Source organism: Mycteria americana, chromosome 2 (assembly GCF_035582795.1).
Source record: "Mycteria americana isolate JAX WOST 10 ecotype Jacksonville Zoo and Gardens chromosome 2, USCA_MyAme_1.0, whole genome shotgun sequence".
NCBI lineage: Eukaryota > Metazoa > Chordata > Aves > Ciconiiformes > Ciconiidae > Mycteria > Mycteria americana.
Genome location: NC_134366.1, coordinates 50699963 through 50724469, shown reverse-complemented (window position 1 = coordinate 50724469; position 24507 = coordinate 50699963). Strand labels below are relative to the sequence as shown.

At 34.6% G+C, this 24507-nt stretch overlaps 1 protein-coding gene across 9 annotated transcripts in view; it reads left to right on the top strand.

The window, feature by feature from the left end:
• ULK4 (unc-51 like kinase 4) overlaps window positions 1-24507 on the top strand; it is a 262151-nt gene that overhangs the window by 117750 nt on the left and 119894 nt on the right. For 8 of the 9 annotated variants that reach the window (XM_075493361.1, XM_075493362.1, XM_075493366.1 and 5 more), the window contains one exon: window positions 15178-15226. The exons of the other annotated variant lie outside the window; for it this stretch is intronic. In XM_075493361.1, the coding sequence (XP_075349476.1) occupies window positions 15178-15226 (49 nt within the window). The remainder of the gene's footprint in view (window positions 1-15177; window positions 15227-24507) is intronic. 9 annotated transcript variants of the gene reach the window in all.

Here is a 24507-nt window from a genome sequence, read left to right as displayed (position 1 = left end):
TCAGAGGAAAAACATTTGATCTCCTTTTTACCTTTTTTTTGACACTTCTGTTTTCTATTACAGGTAGTTTGTTCTATATGGTGGAGGCACAGATATTCAAATATTATATTTTTAATGTCTTATAAACTTATGATAAAATACTGCTAATGTACAATACATATTTTTAATAATTAATATTTTGTAAGAATACAAAAAAATACCTTGTAACCTTTGCCATTGCTCCACTGTTGGGGTAATTTTTAACATTCTGTATTATGGGAGCTCTTCCACTCTGTTGCTTTTCAATTTAGCAGTGGAGAATTCTGGTGATATCCCATTACTGTGCTGCAGAATTAGATCTCTCTCAAATGTAAGCTCCAGCATGTGTAAGATGGTAGCTGTAAAAAAAACTTTCATGTGTTTCTGTGAGCACATTAAGTATTTGGACATCTGATCACATGAGCATCCACAGGAAGAAAATCCAGTTTTAGAGAAGGATGAGTGTTTTCTTGTTTGTTTTCATCTTAGTGGGTTAGAGTATAAATGGGTCAGGTGTTTCCCTTATATACCTGTTTTTACATCATGCAACAATTGCTATCTGATACAACCTCACTTAGAGTTTGTTTACTAAGAAAATAGCAGATATTGGAAGGATGAGCTTTGAACAGAATTTGTCCATTAGTTGCCTATTTTATACTTGGCTTAAAGCTCATAGTCTGGCTTTAAGAGCGTTAATAGTGTTCTGTTGTGGCTCTCCTAAATACCTATTGCCTTGTTTTTTTCAAGAATTTTTAATGTTTTATGATAAGAAAAATTGTGGACATTAACACCAGTGTGAGAATTAATAGCAGAGTTCATCTTTAGCTATTTTGAGACTGATGATTTTTATAAGAAATCACTGATATTAAGTAAACTTGTAGCTTCAGTTAATGATTAATCTCTAGACTACTGGAAATTTGCATTAGGGTTTTTTTCCCTTTGTTAATTACTCTTGGTGGATTGTATTTGTGTAAGGAGTTGTTGGAGGAACTGAACTTCTCACAGTGGGAGCAAATGTCTGCAGCAGGGCAAGATCTGATTTAACTATGCAAAGTCTGTATTCAAAAAGAGCAGTATCATAAGATACCTTGTCCTTTGTATGTTTATCAACTTAATGTACAGGTTTTATGTATGGATAGAAAGACAGACATAATCTATTCATTAAGGGTTGGGTTTTTTTTGGTTCCTGCTTTGAGTCTTGTACACTGTTTTGTTGCGGTCTGTAATGATCAGATTGCTAGTTTTTTCTAGTAGTAAGGAGGAGTTGATGTGAATTTCTCAGTTTCTATTAATAAAGTATATCAATTAGCTCTTCTTAAATGTTTTGACTATTGTAAGGTATCTTATACAGTGCCTACTCCAGGAAACTTATACTGGATCATGATTCTTAACTTGGGTCTTGGTCTAATAGATAATGTTATGAAATGTAGCTATATATTTTGCTGTATGCTCTTTTGTGCAGCTACTTGACTTACCTTTTGTCAGAAACTTATAGCATTTGATGACATGCTGAAAATCTGAAAGCTGATCTGAAAGCTAAACTCTCAAAACTGTGGAGTCTAATTTTTACGGGTTGCTAAAATAGACATTTTTGGTTGCAAGCAAGGGAGACAGTAAAGGAAATAGAGCGGAGGTAAGGGGAGTGTCAGATACTGCGTCAGGTAATAATCATGAGAGTGGGACACATTCCAGTATTCTGTTATTAAGGTCATTTCCTGAGGGAGAAAAAATAATCTAAAAACTAATGGTGTGACCCTTCTTACATTTATGGTGGATTGAAGGACAGGGGAGCAAATTAAGGAAACTCCTGTCCTTACTGTAAAATTCTCAGACAGACGTTAGGCACTGCTCTAGAAGAGGGGAAAAGGTGGCAGAAAACAAAACAGGAAGGTGCTGAAAAACAACGAAAAATCTGCTGCTTCTAAACGCCACAGATCTAGTACCTGTGAAGGTGATAGATGGATAGACCTTGTACACTGCAGCAGATTGTCTTGGCTAATTAAAGTAACTCTTTATCACAGTGTCTTTGGAATCATCCAAGAATGGTCCAGTTTTCAAACTTCGTTTACGCTACTGTTTGCACCCATGCGTTATCTATTAAAGACCATTAAGGCATATTTTCAGGTTGGTGTTAGTAATGGATTGATCCTCTTATCATACATCATGATGTTCTACATTACCATTTGTTTACATTTCAGTATATTCTGAAATGGTCTATCGAATATCCATGGCCTCGATTTCAAAAAAACAAGCAGTAAAAAAACCCCCCAAACTCTTTGGAGTTCAGTGTGGTGCTTTTAATTGGTTTGTGTTGGTAGAATTGTGATTCTGTTCACAAGCATTTGTTAGCATCATGCATAGATTATCTTTGAACCTGCTGTACTTTCTTTGCCATTATATGAGAGGGCTAGCACTTCAGTGCTTTCCTTTCCTGGTGAATTGATTAATGTGGGCTTATATTAATTGCTTTAAAAACACTTTGTTCTTCTCATTAGTCATTTTAATTTTCAAGTTTAAGGTTGAAGTGCTCACTTTAAAAAGTAGATCTATTTGCTTCTAAATTACTTCTCTGTTTTTATGTGTTTTCTTGTTTTCTGTAATGAATATGAATAAAATACTATGGAGTAGTTCTCATAACAGGTAAGTCTATAGGGCCTAGTCCAACTGAACTGAACAGTAGAATTGCATGTTAGAGGTGTACAGCATTAGTGAGAAAATCACAATGCAGATGGATTGAGAGAGATTGTCAGAGGATGATACAGTTTTATTAGAACTTTGGGGAATATTTATGTAGATTTTGAACCTGATTCTGATTACACTAGTTTCACATCTATGAAAATTGAGTTGTAAAAACCCTCATTTTCTTGTTAGAGAAATAATGCTAATATAAAACAGCAAAGAATTCGTATGATCTTTGCTATTCCTATTACTTGGTATAATATTTGCATATGTGCTGCTTTATTGAATACACCAGGCAAGAAGACTTACCCAGAAACAGACTCTTGAAATGTTAAGTTGTGTGTCAGCTAATAACACTGTTGTCAAGTCACACATCATTGTAATTCATATCAAAGGCGGTGGTCAGAGTTCATTATTGCAAGTGAGTTCTCCTAGTCTAGTCATGCACTGACTGTAATACTAATCACCCTTTTTAATGTAAAACACAACTCCTCAGCGTTACATTTTATAAAAGTTCCCCTTCAGTAAAGAAATTAGCTATTAACCTTATACCTTTAATTTTGTTTCCTCTTTCGTGTTGCTGATCAATTGCTGAATGTCTAAGTTTTAAAAATATGAGGCTACTACTTGATGTTACTCTTAAGTCAATTGTTGAAAAGTGTCATATCGTATGGTTCACATATTTACTCTTTTAATGTAAACCATTAAACAGAAGGAGAAAATACCATTCATTCTTGGTTATTTTTATTTTCAATAGTGAATTTTTGCCATTGTGAATATAAATAGCAAATAAAAAATAAGCAGGTAATGAGGAAGGGTCAGCTGATTAGAGTGCTACAGTTGGAGTTGCAGACTTGAATTAATTCAGTTCTGCTGCAAATCCTCTGTTCAGTGTGAAGCAAATCTAAACCACCATCCAATCCATTGTTTTGTGTTCAACTGTAGGTGCCCAGAGAAGACTATAGGAAGAAAGCAAGCGAGTGGCAATACTTTCTGCAGGCTTTCTCAGCCCCCTCTGAGTTGTTTTCTTGGAAGCCGTATAAGAAGACATGGTGTTCTGTAGATAATAGCTATTGATGAGTAATTTTAATTTCATTTATGTGGGTTCAAAAAGATATTTGGCAAATAATTTTCAGCATTAATAATTATTCCATAGCATAATTACCTGCATATGAAGATTTATCATCTTTAGGGGTTTTCTTTGGATTTCTTTGTTTACTCTGGCACTTGCCACTTAATTTGATGCCATCAAGTTCTTGCAGTGAAAAAGAAGCACATACTACTTCATAAATTTCTGGCATATTGTCTCCTTTAGCTGTACCTGTTGCAATCTGAACAGTCCTGCCTATTTTTTAAGAGCCAGTAGTAGGGGTCCTTATAAAATACATTTTGAAAGCTCAGGAATACTATATCAACCACCTTTCCTTTGTCCACGTGCTGACTGACTTCTTCAAAGATCTGTCATGGATTTGACCTTTCATCCCTTTCAAATGAATGTCTTCGTTCTTGCTCTGTGTGTGCCCACCAGTTCTGTTCTTCAGAATAGCTTCTGCTCATTTGTCCAGCTTAGAATGTCTGTAATACCTAGATTTTCACCCCGCATTTGACTTTTCTCAAAAGTTAGTATCTGATAACATCACATTTTCTGTCTTTTAAATCTCTCCTATGAAAGCAGAGAGTTTTAAACAAGGTACACACTTTGATCTCACTTTGCCAGATGATGAACTGAAAAAATAGGTGACAAAGTCATTTTCTCCTTCTGTGGTCTAATAAACCTCTAATTCTTTTTCTTTTCAGTAGGACAGCTTCACAAAGAGAGGTTGGAGCATAACCATCTGTAGGGTGAACATAGCCTACTGACTAGCTAAATTTCCCTGAAGAGAGAAGGCTGGGGTTGAAGAGGTTTGGAACCTAGGTCTCCTTTACACTTCTAAGGAAGACATTTGGTAACCATTAAAACAAAACACAACAAAATCCCAAAACTACCTTTTTTAAAAAGAAAGATGAGAAGCAAGTAATGCATGAGGCTGTGAATCCTAAATGGGTATTGATTACTGAACCTGGAAGATAGGAGCATTTTAAGCCTTCATATTAGCTAGATCAGCCAGATCCCTGCTCAGTGTTCTGAATATTGCAAATCCAATTTTAGGCCCATATTCTCCACATATATAAAGATAGATGTGCTTTTTATGCATACTTTTTATGACTAGAAATTCTAGGACCATGAGGACACCTAAATTCTCATGCAGATCCAAGTCAGAAATGCTACTATTCCCAAATGTTTTCTCAACATTTTCTTGCTCATTCTTTTTTTAATAGATAAATCACATATTTTAGATAGGCTTTTTGTGGGGTTTTTTTTGGTTTTTTTTTTTTTGTTTTTTTTTTTTAAATGGAGGAAATATTCAGAGGACTGAAAGATAACCTTGTTATTGTAACAGAGTGGTGGTGTTCTACCTGCTTACAGTCTTATTAAGTGAATATAGATAAGGTTGTTTTGTAGTTATGTAGTTAATATTTATTAAAAATAATTTTTTTAAAACTTCATTTTTACCTAGTTTTTTTTCAGCTCAGGATGGGTTTGCCCTTGTGTCCTCTTTCTTTCAGTAACAGAAAATGGACTTGGATTTTTAGCAAATTCCAAAATATTTACCAGTTTCTTCCCTAGAGACTGCATGGAAAGAACAGTTAGAGGTAATCACACATGCAAGAACTGAAGTCTCTACACAAATGAAAATCTGAAACATTGATCTTCATTTTCAATTCAGATTTTAATCCCATTGTTGAATGGATGGCTTAAGTTCGCTTTAATGGCTCTTCTCTCCTTTAGATATTCCTTAATTTTTAGAATATCTAAGTCATGCTTGATTACAAGTGCTTCTGTGAAGAAAAGGTCTTGCTTTGTGGAAACCTTGCCAGCCTTCTGTTGTATCACTCTTTCAAACTTCTGCCATTCTTCAGAGATTGTGACAGCCCCTTTGTCATGTAGTAGAATGAAATTTCGTAGGAATTGAGACACTTGAAATCAATGTTAGTTGACTGCCTGAGGAAGCGATCTCTGGTGTGTGAACTGGGACCTTTGCTTTTATCTCACCCACTTCCTTCCATTTGTCCCTGGTCAGCCATCGCTCTATCAGTCCAAAGGTTTTTGGGTTTGATTTTATTTTATTTTATTCTATTTTAAATTCAGTAAGAATTTTTTTTTGGAGGGGGGAAATATGTAGAAGGATTTACAATACTGCAGACTATTTCAGAACAGTCCCAAACCCATGTAATGTTCTTCATGCTGCTTCCTTGCTTCTTGCTCTGTCATGGTCTGCAGGAAATGTAAAAAGAGAGGAGTCTCAAATGAGTTAGGTTGAAGGTGTAAGGCCTACTTTACCTTCCTTATTTAGTGCATTGAAAACATAGGTCAGTAATTTAGCAGATGGGTGTGTTTGTTTACACCTTACAGATCACCTTTCAAAAAACCATATGGGTTCAGAAGCTTTCATTAACATTACCTGGCTAACAAAGTGTTGGAAGTCTGAGGTGTAAAGTGAATGCTTTGCTGTCTTGGAAATGTTCCAAGGTTACTGGTAGAGTGTTGATTTTGTTGGTGAATGAAGTACTTTCTCACCCTTATTCTTTCCTTTAACAGATTGTGTTTCTTAGGGATTTCTTAGGGATAAGAATAATAACTAAGATCTTGATTGATGTAAAAGGCTAATTGCAATCCTTATTTGTGCAAATAGTTCTGCATGAACACTCTCAGGCATGAGAGTGCTTAGCTGTAGAAGGCCAGAAGCAAGAAAAAGTTGCTTGACATACTATTGTGTTTTTCATATCACAGAATCATAGACTATCTCAAGTTGGAAGGGACCCGTAAGGATCATCAAGTCCAACTCCCTGCTCCTCTCAGGACTACCTAAAACTAAATTGTATGACTAAAAGTTTTTTCAGAACTGTCTGTAGCTTTTTCATATATCAAATCAGTTAAAATTATTTAGCAAACAATGATTTTACATTTAAGGAATTGTACCTACTTAGGGCTGAAATCTCAGTCAGGCTTGACTTTAAAGTTATAAATACACAAATGCTTAAAAAAAAAAAAGGCTTTGGAAAAGTATCTGAGGAATGGTTGAAATAACTTGTCTAACCAGCTATTGATTTGTTCTAGACAGTATTATAATTTTGTGAAACATCAAGATGTATTTTATGTTAAATAAAAATCTGAAAATTAACTTATAAAAACTTTAATGCAATTTTTATTTAATATGAAGTTAAAAAGTAGAAGACATAGAGAAAGGACTGACGTTGTTGTGCTTCCTTGTCTTCAAACAATTCTTTAAAACTCGAGGAAGAATGGAATTGTTTTTCTTATTTTCGTGTTGGATACAAAACCAGTCTAAAATATGCAATCACAACCTGGCAAAAGCTTCAGAAAATATTAATCTTCAAGCTTTAACAGCTACAACATCAAAAAAGCTCTGCTAAAAAAAATTGTTTAGGATCCTTAAGGGAAGTAAGATTTACTAGACTTTCATCAGTTCCATTTGTGACGATTAGTGAACTTCATCCTTAAGCTGAAAAATTTCTTGAGGCATAGTACTTCTTAAAATCAATTTTCAGAGTAAGATACCATGATTGTAATTAAAAGGGTTTCAATTGTATCATTTCTGATACTTCAGGAGATGAGTAGGTTTATCAGAAATTATCATGATCACTTGAGCATACTTGAAATTCTTTGTGTTTTAATTCATGTGATATTGAAAGTTTATGAAGAAATATGGTTATTTTTATAGACATCCCAAGAGCCTGATTGTGAGATGTGTATTTTTAAAGTAAGGTTTGCATTTCTTTTCCACAGGACTCTTACTGATTTTTGTATCACTGTTAAGTCCTCATTGCTCTCCATTCTGGTAATACAAACTCTTAACAAAATTTCATCGAGATATGTTATTTTGTCTAAACTAAAACATAGATATACTTCACAGAAATACCAAAATTTGGAATGGATGATTGACATGCTTTGGTTCAGTTGAGCCTGGAACTGGAGTACTTACTAGATCACTTTGAATAAAATTGATCGGGGATTTGGAAATGAGTCTCCTAAGTCAGTCTTTAGCAGAAAGGACAATCATCCAGTTATTTCGTCTAAGACTGGACACATTAGTACAGTCCAGTTTTCCTGAAAATGTTTTCTTTCAGAGTGAAATAAAACCAATGTTAAAATGTGTTAAGACAATTTGAATAGAATAATTTTGAGTGTGTTTGCAAATTGTGGTATAGATTAACCTCAAATTTTGAAAATTGTCCCTAAATGGAGCTTTTGTTCTCTAGTAAATTCTAATTTCTAGTAACTGTCATGTAGAGCTCAGAATACAGTTTTGATTGTTATGCACAATGAGAGGAAAAAAAAAATCTGTAAAATGATCATGGAAAATGGAATTAATCAAAACTACAGTTAGTGTCAGTTTATGGCTTTGTAGATCAGTTTCTGTCATTTTCTGCAAGTTTGTATAATATGTAAATCAATGCATAGTTTTCCTGTTTTGGTTTCTTAGAGATAAGTGGAATAGAAAAATTATCAACCACGTATCCATATTGAAACATGTCACTGAACAAACTGAAATAAACTGTGCTGTGTAGGTATTATCACTAGCAATACTGGTCTATTTTTATGTCCCAGAATGGAACCACCTAAAGTTATTATATACAGAAAGCTAGGCTCTGTATTTAAAAAAAATCTAATCTCAGGAGGAACGTTGCTTTTTTTTTTTTTTTTTATTCTGATGGTACTGGTCAACTAGGAATAGCCTGGCATATTACTTTACATTATAGATCCTAGCACTTCGCAGATAGTCCATTCAGAGAAGTAATCTGTCCTTTCTAGAGTGTCATCAACAATGTGAATTGGAACTCTATGGGCTTAAATCTCAAATCGTTGATATCAGGGTAAATGAAGATATGTTATAATCTCAGCAAGGAAGAAAACAGGAGACTATTGAAAAGGGCTTGAATATGTATTTTTAATGTTTTAGACTAAATCAATTATTTTTCAAAGCTAGGAGGAAGCATCGCCTCATAGGTGTGAAGAGACCATGAAGATAACACATAATGGAAATATTAATATAAACTTTTCAAGAAAAATATGCCTCAGGACTTAGTACTCACGGGAAAGAAATACAGTTTTTTAAATCAGATGTTTTTAAGGAGCCAAACATAATGTAATTTCTTTTTAAAAGTGAAACAAAGGTAATATACCCTAAAAAGCAGGAAATTGATATACTTCCAGTAAGGCAGAAGTTTTATCTTGCCACTGAATGTGCAGAGCATGGTTGCAGAGGCTGCAGCTTTGTCAGAGAGCTTCAAACATTTTTATTTATGACTATAACCCTTAGTGCCCTGCAAGCTTTTGGTCATAGTGTTTTCTTGTTTTATACCATGTTGTAGGTCTGTAATATTTGCGGCTGATAACACATACACTTAATTTCTAATTTTTTTTTTTAAATTTAATATAGTTTTCATGCCCTCTTGCAATTCCTGCTTCACTGACTGGGAATCATTTTGTATTATGATTTTATATAAAAAAAGGGGGACATTCTATCTTAGCCTTGTTGGTTAGGTATTCTATACTACTTGTGAATAGGCAAGGGTAAAATTGTAGGAAATAATGGGAAATTGGTGAAAGACAATGTTGTGGTTAGGCATATCAAAAGACAAATATTCCTATAAAAATATGAATTTTGAAGCTGGAAACTGAACAGGAATTGAAAATACAAACTCTTCTCCTTCAGTAAGCTTGCTGAGACTGTTGGCAAAATGACTGGGATTGCATTGACACCCTTCCAATAAATGTATGCAACAGACAGTTTTTGAGCTTATGCTGGGACTGAAAGTAAGCCCCTTTTATTTCACTGTATAATTACTGGAAGTTATTAACAATTCATCTGCTATACATGATAAAAACAAAACTGCTATGGATCAGTACATTTAATACAAATCTTCATGTTATACTTATTGAAAAATATTTTCCTTGAATTTCACATTCTTTGACAGTTGTAGGAAATACTCAAGATATTTGAAAGAAGAAATAATCCTACTTCAGATATTTTTCTTACAGTGGAGTTGTATGTTTATTTTAATGCTCAAATCTTGTTCCTTTGTATTTATGAATAGCAGTCAGCCTTTCCTTGTTATGGTTCCCATGTTCAATATTAATTATACACTTGTGAAAGGTCTTTAAAATATAATCATCAAATAATGGTGATGCATATCTCTCTTACATACAGATCTTCATTGTTGTGTTTATCTTCCTTTCTGTCTGCTACAAAAAGTAAAGCATTAAATAAAAATCTAATTATTCTGTATCCAACGTAATTTTCTGCCTGCAGAAAGTCCAAAAGTCCTCTCTTCCTTCTTGCCCCCTGGGTCATTTGAAATGTAAACTACAGTAGCTGAGAAGGCTTAGGAACTGGAATTGAAGAATAACTCTGTTCAAGAAAATTGACTTTAAAATAATTGGACCCCTAAAGATAAGGTTGATAGATCTTCTCACTAATGTATTTTATGGTAGATACCATTGTAAATTGTGCCTTGCTATAATATTTCTTAAAATCAATGGTAAGATCATTGTGTTTACCTTTGAACAGCTACTGAAGGGCATGGTATGAAGGTGTGGCAGTAAGATGACTTTGAAACTTTCCAGTTCAGTGGTGGGTCTTTATTATTTGGGATTCACCCAAAAAGAGTCAATTTATGTGAACTCCTCTCTAATTTATTCAAGGTACCAATGGCCTTGAGAGGCTATTCCAACTTAGAAACTCATATTCCTGAGTTTACTAGCTGTTTGAGAGTGAGCGAGATCGAGCAGTTTCCAGTTGACCATCTCCACCAACTTTCTCTTTCTATGCTGCTAAAGTGGCATGAGGTCATGGGTGTGTTTATTGTAAATGGCATTGGCCATTTTGTGTTTATTCTCTAGCCTTTATTGCAGCTTTTCAGTTTGATAATACAAACATTTGCACACTTGTGGGTTTGATTTTTTTTTTTTTTTGTGAATTATCCAGACCAAAAATACAGACATGAACAGCAGCAGACTGCAGTGCATTATGGTGTAAAGAGCATGAATTCCTAAGTCATATGTCAGGGGTCAAAATAAAATGCTGTTTGTATATTAACTCCTGGTTTTTATTGTGAGGTATGTCTTATTTGTTGCATTGCTGGCCTTCTAGAAAAGGTATTTATTCTGTATAATGAGAAGTGAAAGACTAACTAGTAGTGTTTACTCCAAGTGTAGCAATCTGTGAGTTTTTTTTATAAAAACTTATGACAATACTATAATATACTGGTTTTTGAAAATGAAGTGACTTGAGAGCACAAATCTCAGTGTTTTGGAAAATTCACTGCTCTGTATTTTTACAGAAGAATTTTGCCCTGTTTCCTTTATTTAGGGACCAGGTGCCACTGTATGTATAGTCTACCTACAGGCAAATCCTACCTATGAAGGAGGAAAACAGCAATCTAGACATGTAGAATTGATGGTTTTGTATTTGAGCAGAGAATTTACTAAAAAAGCTTAGTTAAAAAAAGCTAAGTAGCTAGTTAAGTAAGAATATTTAATTGTTAGACTATTTTAATTAGAGGAATAAAATGGTGACATTATTAAATTGCTTTGCAAGTGACACAAGATCAGAAGTTTTATTGATTTCACTCTATAATTTTTTAATTTTTTTTTTTTCTAACTTGGTATAATACCCAGCTTGAACACATACAACTGAAATATCCCATCGCATTTTCATCAGACGAAGAATTCTGTATAGGGAACCAGTACAGATATTCTTGATGCCCAGTAAGAAAGGAGTTAGTCTTATGCTCTCTCCTCAAGACTACTTTCATTAGTGAGTACCAGAATTATTCCTGTGAGAAGTGAAGGCAAGGCAGTGTAAATTCACATCCTGGTGTACGGTACTTCCTTTTGCATGCAAGTGCTGGGACACAAAGCTTAAACTAAACCAGAAGTCTTGTTGTAAGGCTCTTACTTCAGAGTAGGTGTCTGGGATTGGTAAGGTATCACACCTGTAACAAAAAGCCTTTGTTCTGTGTTCAGTGTCTTCCAGTAGGTTTGTATTTTGTAAGAAGGCAATTTAAGATGTCTTAGAAAAACAGATCTTGCATATTTTTTGAAAGCAAAATAGGAGGTGTAATCTCATTCTGAAAATTATTAGAGAATTAAAAATTTGGACTATACTGATGGCAAGTCTTATAAAATCAGATGACCAGTTACTTTGAGCCAATGTTGTTTATTTGGGTGTAGATTTAAATGAGAAGAAAATGCAAGTACTTGATATGTAGAATTATAATTTGCTTATATATACGATTATGATTCTGTATGTTTTCCAAACAGGATAGGACCTGATTTGATATAAATTTTTAAAAAGTCTAGAAAGAACCAAACTACTTTTGATTTAGAATATAACCATTCTATGAAATAAATTCCATAGCTAAAGTCCTCTTTCACCTGCTTTAAGACTTTTCATTTGTAAAACTTTGTAAGATAGCAACAAAGAATGTGATAATGTCACACTCTCTTACACACATATACACAAAGTTGGGATAAATCAGATTTAAGCTTTGTCTTAATACATTGCTTGATGTGGCTTTATGCTGTAGCTAAGTTATGTGTATAATTTTCTTTAAAGGCTGCAGCTAATTCTTGTTTGAATTATAAAGGTTTGCAGGTGACCTTTAAGAATAGCCATATTGGCTATAGTTTCATCTTAGCTTATTTCAGCAGAAAGTATTGCTGACTTTGTAATGCTGTAACAATTGGGACTGCTTACAGTTTCTGAAACCAATTGTTTCATAATTTACTCTTTACCACAAAAGAGTTTTTCTAGGTTTTGCCTGAACTAGGATTGCTTAGCTATTCTTGGTATTCTATTGTATTTTACTGCCAATGTGTTCTCAGTTTAAATGCTGCTGACATAGCAAAGTAAGCAGCTTTTGCTGGGGTAAGTAATTCCAATATGCCGTAAGCATAAGAAGGTTTGTGCTGGCAAAACTTCGTTTTGTCCACGTGATTGCTGTTACATTAGTTGCTCTTTTTGGGAGTCTGTGGTGTTTAAATGACCTTGTTTACATCCCGGATTGTTATACCCAGATCAGCAAAATTCTGTTTTACAGGCATGATGTAAGCTTTTAATTTAACTGGTACATTTAGCCCTGGAAAATGAACCTCAAATATAGTAACTCTTCCTATCTGTAGTCCTGGGACTTTCTTATGACCTGCCTGTGTCCAAGGCGCCATAACTGTCTGTTTGAGCGTTGTTAGGTGGCACAGGAGAGAATAGCATGCAGGTTCTCCTGACCTATGTAGGGAACTTGTTGGGATTTCCCTTGCATGTGGATATTTTTTTTATCGACTTAATAAGAACAGAAATTGTCCTTAAGTTCAGGCTTCTGAACTTAGAAATAATGAGTTTCTTTCCTTATATAAACTCTTCTTTCCCTCTCAGAATGTATGGCGTTTTCTGTTGGTGTAACTTGTGCTTTTACACATTTCTGTATGCAAGAAAAATGGAACAAATTTGGTTGAATGAGGCTGTTACTTAGCTACATTAAAATGTTCATATAGGTGCATACAATTATATTGTTTTGTTAGGCTTTGACCAATTTAGTGGATGTATTTTACTTGTCTCTAGGTCCACATGCCAGTCCTGTACAATGTAATAAATCTTCTTATGCTCAGCCCCCGCTCCCACTCCAACTTCATATAGATTCTATATAATCATCATTATTACATTTAGGTGAATGCAAGGATCAGAGAAATAGGAAAACAATACAAAATAGGAAACCATTATTTATACTTAATGCGCATATATGACTTCTAAGTAATCCTCAGTTCTTCATAAATATGGTTGTTCTGTTAGCATGACTTTCATTCCTTATTACCTCATTGTATTTCCTTTACATAACATGATTTCAGCAAATATGAACAACCAGGGCTCTGATAGGTGACATAAAATCATAAAATGCTTCATTTAGATTAATGACCCTTGGATGTTTGTTCTAGCCCCCTTTCAATTTTCTCATTAAGTTCATTGAAGAGAATGTGCAATTCCTTTTAGTTGCTTCAGTTCACAGTCTAGTGCTTTAGCTTACACTATCTGTAAAAATAATACCTTCTCCTCTTTCTTGCTGGACATGAATAAAAACTCTCAAATGGAAACATGTTATTTTAGGAACATATGCGTTCTTTTTAACATATAGTTTACCAAACAGAATTAATCTGATTATTGTTGTACCAGAAGCCAGTATAGGGTACTACACAGTAAAGCTTCAAACGTGAAGCTGAATGCTTTAGTCAAATACAACTCCTGTTTATTCATAGAGAACTATATGATATAATTTGTGTTTTTAACTGACATACTACTTACAAGACAATTTTGTAGTATGTTCCATGCTGAGTTCCCTGAATAAGTGTGCAAAAGCATCTGCCTTATGTTGAGCATACAGTCATAGTGGACATACTCAACACTTTCAGACATGCTCTCTGTGCTTGGGTTCTGCATTTATTACATGGACTTCATAATACAGTCTTATAGCTGTATCACAAGGCTAAAACCTACCTAATGTTTATGAAGCACTTCAGTAATGTTATAAAGGCACAAGAGAAAATCTTTGAAACACACAATTTGGTGTTCTCAGTGGTGTTTGGTGAATAGGCATCTAGTACAGTGTGTAAGGAAAAGGGAGAATCATTCTTCAAATTAGACAGTATAATACAGGAAAGAGTATGTAATCATATAATTCGTATGTCATAGTGTTTGTGAGAGAAACACATGCTTTACTAATAAAAGTGTTTTGGGTTCTAAGAATAGAAAAGGCTGCATTAAGGTAGGGTATTACTGGTTTTTGAGAATATTCTTATAAATATGTATATATATGCTGGTTTGTATCTGATTTTGAAACTCAGGAGAATATAGCTAAATTATTTTGGGTAACCACTCCTCAGTATTGTCAAGAGAAGTGGCTGACAAATGTATCATATTAATATGTTAAACCCAAGAAGTTAGGTAATGTAGCATGCTTTAAAAAACACAGCATATTTATAATTTGACTATGTGCATTGAGTCTATTAATTCAAATTATTTAATGGTGCACACTGACTGTTTCATAGTATGTATAGTATTATATTTATGAATTTTGATTAATTTCTGCCATTTAAAAATATTAATTTAATTACTGTTCCACTCATCTGAATCGCATCAGTGAAGCAGACCTAGAAGTAATTTCCAAAGCAGTATAACATTGGTGTTTCTATTTAATAGCTGAAGTGGAGCTCATCTTTGTTGAGAGCTAGTCAAAGGCTGAGGTTCTGGGTCATGGATTTTGGCAACAACTATTCTACTGCTCTGCTTCTTTTGTGAGTTTAGTGTGTTAAATAAGAATTCACTTCCTCTCTTTTTAAATAAATCTTAAAATATGTTTTTACAGCCTTGTGGAAGAAATCCGTCTTTTTCCAGTTCTTTTACAAGTCATCTTGGTAAGAATTTTTTTTTATTTATATAGACACTAATAGATAGCTATCATATCTCCCAAATCATGTCAAACTAGTATGTAAGTTTAATAAGGCATGTTGATAAAATAATAAGATGTTGATAAAATGAAATTGAACAGTTTATCAGTACAAAAGAATCTAGTGTAAGCAGATGTGTCTGTGGTTCTCACCAACTATCTACTGTATAAAAACTTTCTTTAAGATAAATACTTTTTTCTTTTTTGAACGAAATAAAAATCAGAGAAATAGAATTAATGAGCTTGATCCTTAATTAGAACTATATATTTGCCCAACCCGAGCAACAAATGCTGAGGAACTTGCATTTTAACCCAAATTTGCATCAAACCCGAGTTTGACTATGATAATGCCAATTCCCACTATTTGCTTTTAGAATTTCTTTCAATATAAAATATCAAGGATATGATTTTTGGATAGTCACATGCTAAATTTCCATCCCTAAGTAGGATCTGCCACTTACGAAGACCATGAAAAAATGGTGATGGTCTTGTGTCTCTGGAGTGTTGCAAAACAAATATGTTAATGGAGAAGAAAAATCTGTAGGCTAGTTTGGAAGCTGGGTACTGTGCTATCCACTAGCCTTCTCATGGCTAAATTCCACAATCTCGTGTTTATTTTTTTCAATCTTTTTGTTCATGTTGTATCAGGTAAGTGTCCTGTCATGTAAGCATGCTCCTGATGAATACTTAATACACATTATAAATAAATATGCATAATTTATGCAGTGCTGGCAGATTGCATACTTGGTTTTGTATCATTCTTGAAATTGAATCTTACTCAGGGTAGATGTTAATAAATGTGATTCTGAATCAGCTTTGATTTTTCCTTTCTTAGATTTAAGTATTTTAATGTCTCTTCCTTTGCAGTGATTTATTTCACTGCTTATCATTTTAAATCTCTTTAATACCGCACGCCCAGATAAGCCCTTTTTTATTAAAGTAACCTCTTTAGTGATGATAGATTTTTCCATAGCATACAGAACACAGGGTTTATGCTATTTTGTGTACATATATGTACAAATCTCTTCTTGTGATAAGTATTAACAATAAAAATAACATTTTACAGTGTTTCATAAATAGTTTTGACCTAGTATAAATACTGCTTTTAGGTAGTAACAAAAGAGGAACACAGTAAAATATGAAACTCAAATGTTTCATGTTAATATTGGCAAATATGGAATTAATGTTTGAAACATCTCCAGGTCTTGGAATCTTGAAGTTTAACTGCCTATATGTACACACACACATACGCACACACACATATATATATACACATATATGCATGTGTTAGTGTATAGCTATGAGTATTTGAGCATGGTTATGATCTCAAGAAATACTCTGAGATCTTGAAAAGCTTTTTATAACATATCTATAGTCATGGTATTTAAAATGTTTGTATGTCACGCCATGTAAGTAGGATAAGGTGGAGTCAGTCATAAATACTCCCTCTTGGCATCCCTGCGCACAGTTTGACCTCATGAGTTCTAGAAATAGTTTTTTAGAGAGTAAAAAGCAGCTAAGCTCAAAATAGTCTTCATGACTAGTGGTCTGTGAAGGTTTCATAGCTCTCTTAAATCTCTATAGCTATCTTGGAGCTTATGGTTAGAGTTGTGAGGAAAAAGCTTATAGCTTTTAGGGAGGAAAAAAAAAAGAAATCCCCTTTGAATATGCTTTGTTCAGGAAGGACACCTGTAGTGGCTTCAGTTGCCATATATAGCAGTCAGGCTTTAACAGTGCACTGGCTGTCAGCTGTGGTCTTGGTTGGCTTCAAGGGATGTGAGACCCTAAATAGGTTGCTACCCTCCTTACTGTTCCCCTGTTTTCCCTACAGAAGAGTGAATTCAGCAAAGGAGTGTTAGGCAATTGGGAAGGCTCAGGAGCCAGGACTAATCAGACTGGAAGGATTAATTGTTAGGTTGTTTTTCCTCATGAACAGAACAAATTAGCAAACTCCTTCATTATAAGTTTCTGAAATAATTTTCATGGTCATATGAATGAAGGGAGCTGCATATCATTTACTTCCCATTACTGTCCATAAACTAGTCTTTAGCTAGGTTTATACTTTTATTGGTTTCAAGAAACAGCACAGATCAGTAACATCGAGCCCTGTGTTGTTGTACTTAGAATTTTACCAGACCCTAAACTATTGAATTTGAATTATGTTTCAGTCAATATACTATTTCGTACTGTTGGTAAGTTAATGTAGAACTATTACTATCAAGTTAAAGAAATATCATTAGTACTTCATAATTTTCTATGCCGAGACCAACTGTCCAATGTATTTTCTATGTATCACTAAATGTAGCTCATGTTATTTCCAGCGATGCCACTGACAGGACATTGACTCCTTTAGGCTCTGAAAGGAAATAACGTGGGCTCAGAATTGGAAAGTATCTTCATCAGGAGTCTTCATTTCTAGACTGTGCTACAATCAAAGTGGGATTGAATGTACTAGCTTTAATCTATCTATCACAGCAGTGAGGACACGATTGCTTGATGCCCAGATACTGGGCAATTCACAAGATATAGGTTTTAATGTGACTGTTTCTCACTGTTCACTGATGTAGAGTTGCACTACCTCATACACTGCACAGTCCCCTATGTTGTGGTCTAAGCAATAACACTGAGATTTGGCAATTTCTTAGCCTCTATCATGTACGTGGACCAGTTAGATCTCTGAACTCAGCTGAATCATACCAAATGTATCCTTTCATGTAATTTATGACTGTGATTCTGTAAATGTTATAGTTGCCAAACAAAAGGAACTGGATCAGTGAAAAAGGCTGTTACTGTCTACCTAAAAAGTTGTTCTAAGGGAATAGCTATTAGTTTTATTTACCCGAGCTAGGTTTTAGTTACTGATCTATTAGTAAGAGGTTTTAAATACAGTTGCCGTTCCCCTGGAAACCCTCGACACTCGTTTATCACTGAACACTTAGTTACATTTAGGAAATGCAAATTAATAGTGTACTTTGTGACTATGTGAAAGACCTGGATACAGTTCTTTGCTACAAAACTTCAGAGGGGAATTTCATGTTACACCTGAATGCAAATTAATTTCATCAGTACCCTGATGCCAGATTCTAGTGCTAGTGGTTACATAGATTATGAGTACTTCTACAAAGCAATGTGAAGATATGGCTGCAATATGAATAGGCATTTGTCTTGCTATAGTGTCTAATGAGATCAGTGAAGATGTAGTGATGTGTATCTGTGGAAAAAGGGAGATGTGTTGACAATACATTAGTATACTCAGGAGAGTAAATGATTGGAAAACAGGATGAAAGCTGGCATCATAATGTGCAAAATTTAAAAGGTGCAAACTCCTCTTGGTAACAAGATTAAAAATAATGAGCCAAATTCCGTGGTGATGTAAATGATGCCAAAAGGTGGGTTTATGTAAGGTATAAATATGAAATGCTGCTGTTGATGAAGTAGAAGGGATTGTAGTGGGAAAAGTTACTGTGGGATATGTTTCATGTTTTACTTTCTTGCTGCTTTTTTCTGCTACATCCTTAGTATTCTGTTTCAAGTATATTTTACTATGTCAAACCTGTGATCTATCTGAAATATCAGTATATTATATACAAAATATTCTTTTTGAGTATTATGTTATAATGCTGGAGTGAGGTTAATAGAGGAGTTGAAAGTGTTTTACTCCCATATTTATAAATTATGGCTATTTGTATTTTAGATTGCTGCCAAGTTTTTGCTGAGTAGCTAGCAATGAAGTTGGCATATATGTTACTTTCTGTGCTATATTACGTTTTAGAGGGGGTAGGACAGGGACCCTCCACACATCATAAATATTACCTGGCCTTCCTTTAGGGTTGTCTGAATCTAAGCTATTGCATAGAAAAGATATTCTGTGTAGTTGGTGAAATTCTATTTTTCTGCTGATAAATTTTAAAACTAAAGCTAATGATGCTTGTGATTAGGAGCTCAGTGTTATCCTCTTTTTAAAGCTCAGTAGTCAATTGTGTGCTTATCCTATTAAAATCTCTAGTGTAACTTTTAATCACACTAGCATCTTACAGACTTCAGTTTTTGTCGTCAAATGTTTTTTGCAACATTCTGTATTTTAATGGTCAGTGATCACATGAAAAATGGCAACATGGATTTAAAAGCATACCCTTTTAATAAAAATGACTTTATAGTAAGATTGAAAGTTATTGTATTTATAAATGGTTTAATGAATTATAAATGATTTATAATGTATTTATAAATGATTTAATTTATTTTCCTTTAAATACAGTGGAAAGCTGTTACTATGAAAACACAAAATATGTTTCTTTTTGTAGTCATGTTCATATATATATTTGTTTATTTTTCCTAGTTGTGTCTAGGTTTGAGGTTTTGTACTGTCCCTATGTATTTTTGGACTGCTATATGAGTCCATGTTAAAAAGTTTAATTACAGAATTGGACATCTTAAACTAAAGGAGCATGTATACTGTTCATGTTTTTGATTGACTTCAGTAAACCTGTGCTTGATTGCTCAAAAAATGCTTCAAAATCATTGTCATGCTGGCAGACACTGATCCTCTTGGAAGCTGTGCTTTGCTCACTTTGTTGTAATTGCAGTTGAAAATCAAGTTCATTATTGCATTGAGCACTAAGGAAGAGAGTGTGATCTAGGCATGATTATAAGAAGAATTGTAACAGTTACATCAAAATTAGTTAAATGAGTTCATACTTTAAAAGAAGAAACAAGCCACTCCAGTTTTATTTGGGTAACACCTTCTTTTCAAGAAAGCTAATAATTTTGCAGAAATTTTGTCTAAATAAGGGATACATAGCTATGTATAAGTAGATGGCTTTGTTTTTTTAAAAAATTAAAAGTAATTTTAACCGAAGCCCTTCAATAAAAAAAAAAAAGTTGTGAGAAAGAAGTCGCGTAGCAGCCAAGTGGAATCAGTGGTTGGATTTTATATTTCATTTTGAATTTTAATTGGAGGAAAAAAATGAAACTACAGGAAATGGTTATGGTCAGAGATTCCACTCATTGTGATCCAGTTAAAGCAACGAAGCCACACACTTAGAACCATTTAAAAATAATACTTGTTTTCTGACAAGCCTTTCCTGTGAAAATACTATTAAAAAAGGAAAAAACATTGGAGAGGAAAAGCAGGAGCTTCATCATTCCTATTTTACTTGGTTTCTGTTTTCTACTGGGGACTGCAGTCAAATATCATTCGAGAGAAGAAGGTGTTTTCTGTTTAGCAGCCACATGGATGATGGGTATAGAGGAACATGTATCAGAGGTTATTGCAACAGTTGAAGCATTAGTTTACTTCTGTCTGCTAAACTAAGCACCTTTTAGTCCAGCGTGGTGCACACTTTGTTGGTTGTCTAGAAGAACGGGGAGCATATTTCTAATTCTTGCAAGTACTTGTAGATCATCCAGGATGGATACTTGAAACAGAAGAGTAGGAGACTCTTGTTCTTATATTCTGTAGAGAGTACAAATTTATGCTGCCAAACTCATCTGCTGGAGAAAATTAGGATAGTGAATATGGCAAATGATATAAGCTCTAGCACTTAGTGCAAATAGGCAGTTGGTCCTCTGTGCTGTAAATGAGCTTTGAGCTAAAGTCCCTCTTTAAGCTCTCTGCTTGCATGAGAAGATTGATACTGGTAGTAACTGATAGCTATCGACATTTCACTCCAGTCTGCTGGCATACTCAATCCTTAATTTAGCCTCAGCCCTCTATTAAAAAAAATCAACACAAAGATATCTGGGAATGGTTAAGCAACATATGTTTTAAAGAACAGGAAATAGTATTTATTTTAATAGCTTTGTGTGTGGTATTCCTGTTCCTGGCTGTGTATTCAATGCTCTTATAAAAAAGTTAAATGCAATGACTCATTTTCGTGTATTTCATCTGCTCATTACTGCTTTTAGGGAAAATCTGCATTTATAAGGTATCTGAAATTAGATTCTCAGATTGATTTTTTTTTTTTTTTTTTTTTTTTTTTGGTGTGGCTTCTACAGGATGGACATTAGTTATAGTTAGGAACCTTAAATTTATCCATAATTAATATCTCTATTTTTTTTCTGTTTGTGAAGTATGCATATTTCCTAAAATCTACTAGATTTAATAGTCAAATTGTATGCTGTGGCAGTATATGTAAAACTGCTGTGACAGATTAAGAATGTAATCTATGCGGATTTCTGAAAGTGAAAATGCCAAAATCCTATTTTAATGAATGGTTTATAAAACAAAATAATTGCTTGTTTTGAAAGAGATTTAATATCCAAAGATGGATTAAGGAGAAACTAGTGAAAAAGTGTTAGACTATCTTAGAACTTATATGTTTCGAATGATAAAAAATTATGAGATACAGTTTAAAGAAGACAAATGTAATGCAAATGTAAAAATTACGGTGAGTAGAAGAACGCTTTAGCAATGAGATGGTCTAAATCTTTTCCAAACTGACAAATTTCTTACCAATGTGTTGAAGTATTTTGTCCACATTTAGGAAGGTATTATATTTATTCTCTTTTTAGTGCTAAATCAAATGAATAGGAGTGTTTCTAAAGACTGAAGAATATATTAGAAAAAGCAGTAGGGTACAGTATGTTAATTTCCAGTTTTCAAGGAATAAAATATGGCTCCTCTGGTAGAAATGTTGTTTTTTTCATTACTCTGTTAACTTGCTTAAACACTTTAGTTTAAGGATGAGATGCCTGAGACTACTTATGTCTTTTAAATTGCTGACTTGAAAATAGTGTATACTTAGAAGGGATAAGCTTGCATATCAGAATGTGTACTCTTGGAAATAAACATATGTAAGTGTAACTGTCTTGAGAATTTTTTAGCAGGAAGAAGAATCTTACTAAAAGATTTTCAGAAATAGATTTTATTTTATTTTTTTGTGAGTAATCTTTCAGTCAGGAGTTTCTGGGGAAGTGTTTATGTATCTATACATCTGTAAATGTTTGATTAGTGTTGAATCAGGTTGTTAATCTGTTATGGTCAGTAGTTCTCTGCAAATATTAACTCTGTACACAGAGTGAACTCTTAACAGTTTTGTTTTATTGATGTGTAACTATCATCTCCTTAACTGATGACAACAAAACTATTAGAAGCCAAAATGCATGGTATAAAAGCCATTTCTGACTGTGGTTAATATTGAGAATCCATGGTATACGGTTTGTTTCCCCAGATATTGTTAGATGCAGTGGTTTTCCATATGGATAAAGCAATCATCGAATCATGAATATCTCAAGTTGAAAGGGACCCATAATGATTGTTGAGTTCCACTCCCTGCTCCTTGCAGGACTACCTAAAACTAAACCAGATGACTAAGAGTGTCATCCAGATGCTTCTTGAACTTTGACAGGCTTGGTGCCGTGACCACTTCCCTGGGGAGCCTGTTCCAGTGACCAACCACCCTCTTGGTGAAGAACCTTTTCATAATGTCCAATCTCAACTTCCCCTGATGCAGCTTCATTCCATTTGCTGTGTCCTATCGCTGGTCACCAGAGAGAGGAGATCAGCACTTCCCCTTCCGCTGCCCCCCTTGAGGAAGTTGTAGACTGCAATGAGGTCACCCTTCAGCCTTCTCTTCTCCAAGCTGAACAAACCAACTGACCTCAGCTGCTCCTCTTAAGTCTTGTCCTTGAGACCTTTCACCATCTTGGTCACCCTCCTCTGGATACACTCCAATAGTTTCATGTCCTTATATTGAGGTGCCCAAAACTGCACACAGTACTCATGGTGGGGCCACACCAGTGCAGTGTAGAGTAGGACAATCGCCTGCCTCGACTGGCTACCTATGCTGTTTTTGATGCACCCCGGGACACGGTTGGCCCTTTTGGCTGCCAGGACACACTGTTGACTCATATTCAACTTGCCATCAACCCAAATCCGTGGATCTCTCTCCGCGAGGCTGCTCTCCAGCCTCTTGTCCCCCAGTGAAAAGGTCAACAAAAGTTTCCTTTGCATAGGCATTTTGCTACAAACATTAATAGGAGAAAGATTTGACTTTTTCAGTATCATTGTAACTTATGCTGGAGTTTCAACATGTTTGCTATAACCACAAAGCTTAAGGCTTGTCTGTGCTGCAGTCAGTGTGTGGCAGCTATTCACAAAGATGTTTCCACCTACCTTTGAGCTAGTAGCTTAGCTAACATTAGTAATGTGGGTACAGCAACAGAGGGCTTGGGAAGTGCAAAGCCTTCTATAATGCCTAATAAATACTTGGGCAGTTAGCTGCTGGAGCCGTCCTGCCTTGGGTCCCCTAGCAAGTTCAAAGCACAGGATGTCTTCACAATTAATGTGTGGATATCCTCCCACACTTGCAAAAGGCCAATGTAGTTTGAAGAAATCTTATGGAAAGGACTGGAACTGGAGTGTCACAAGTGATGGGAACATATTCTGGGGACTTGGGGACCACGTGGCAAGCACATGCTGCTCATTTGGAGGGGTGCCGTATACCTCTGAGGTGAAGTGTGCCACTTCTTTTGTGTTCTTTTTATGAATATCATGAGCTTGGGATAATGAACAAACTACTGTATAATTAAAACTTTTGCATGTACAAGTTTGAAAAATTTCTCAAAAGTTCCTCTTAACAGCTTTACACAGAGCTGGAATGATTTACTTTCCCTCCATAACCTCGTGAAAATTATTGTTGGGGGTTTTGTGGTGTTTTTCTGAGTGGTATTAGTAGCTGATTTTCAGCTGCTCTTGTAGAGTGGCTTGAGTCAAATAGTTTTGACTGGTTTTAATTCAACTTTCTAATATTGAGAGGTCATAATGGTAGTAGTTAAATGTGTATTTGTTACAAATGACAGAATTTGAGAACGGGGTTTCAGGTTTTTTCATTTACCTGAAGTACATGATTCGTGGGATGAAGAGTGGGCTTGTTGGCAGAGTACTGAGAGAATTGAGAGCGCTGCTTCCCTGTTCCTGCTGATGATCCATATTTCTTCTTGACCCTGGGCAAATTGTATAAGCCGCCTTTTTCAGATATGCTTAGTGTGCTTCTATCCTTCGTGTGTCCGATGAACACATTTACTCTTACAAAACTATCAGAAATTGGTGCTCATCATTCTGAAACTAGGCCTGTTTAAGGTCCCAGCTGGACCTTATTCAAGCATAATTCTTTAATTAATTTTCCTTATGGTAAGGTAATGTCTAAACTATAAATGTACATCACAGGAATGTAGGGATGATAAATTCATTAGGATTTAGAAGGTATTCAGATTTTGTTATGAGAAGCACTGTACAAATTCTAAATAAAT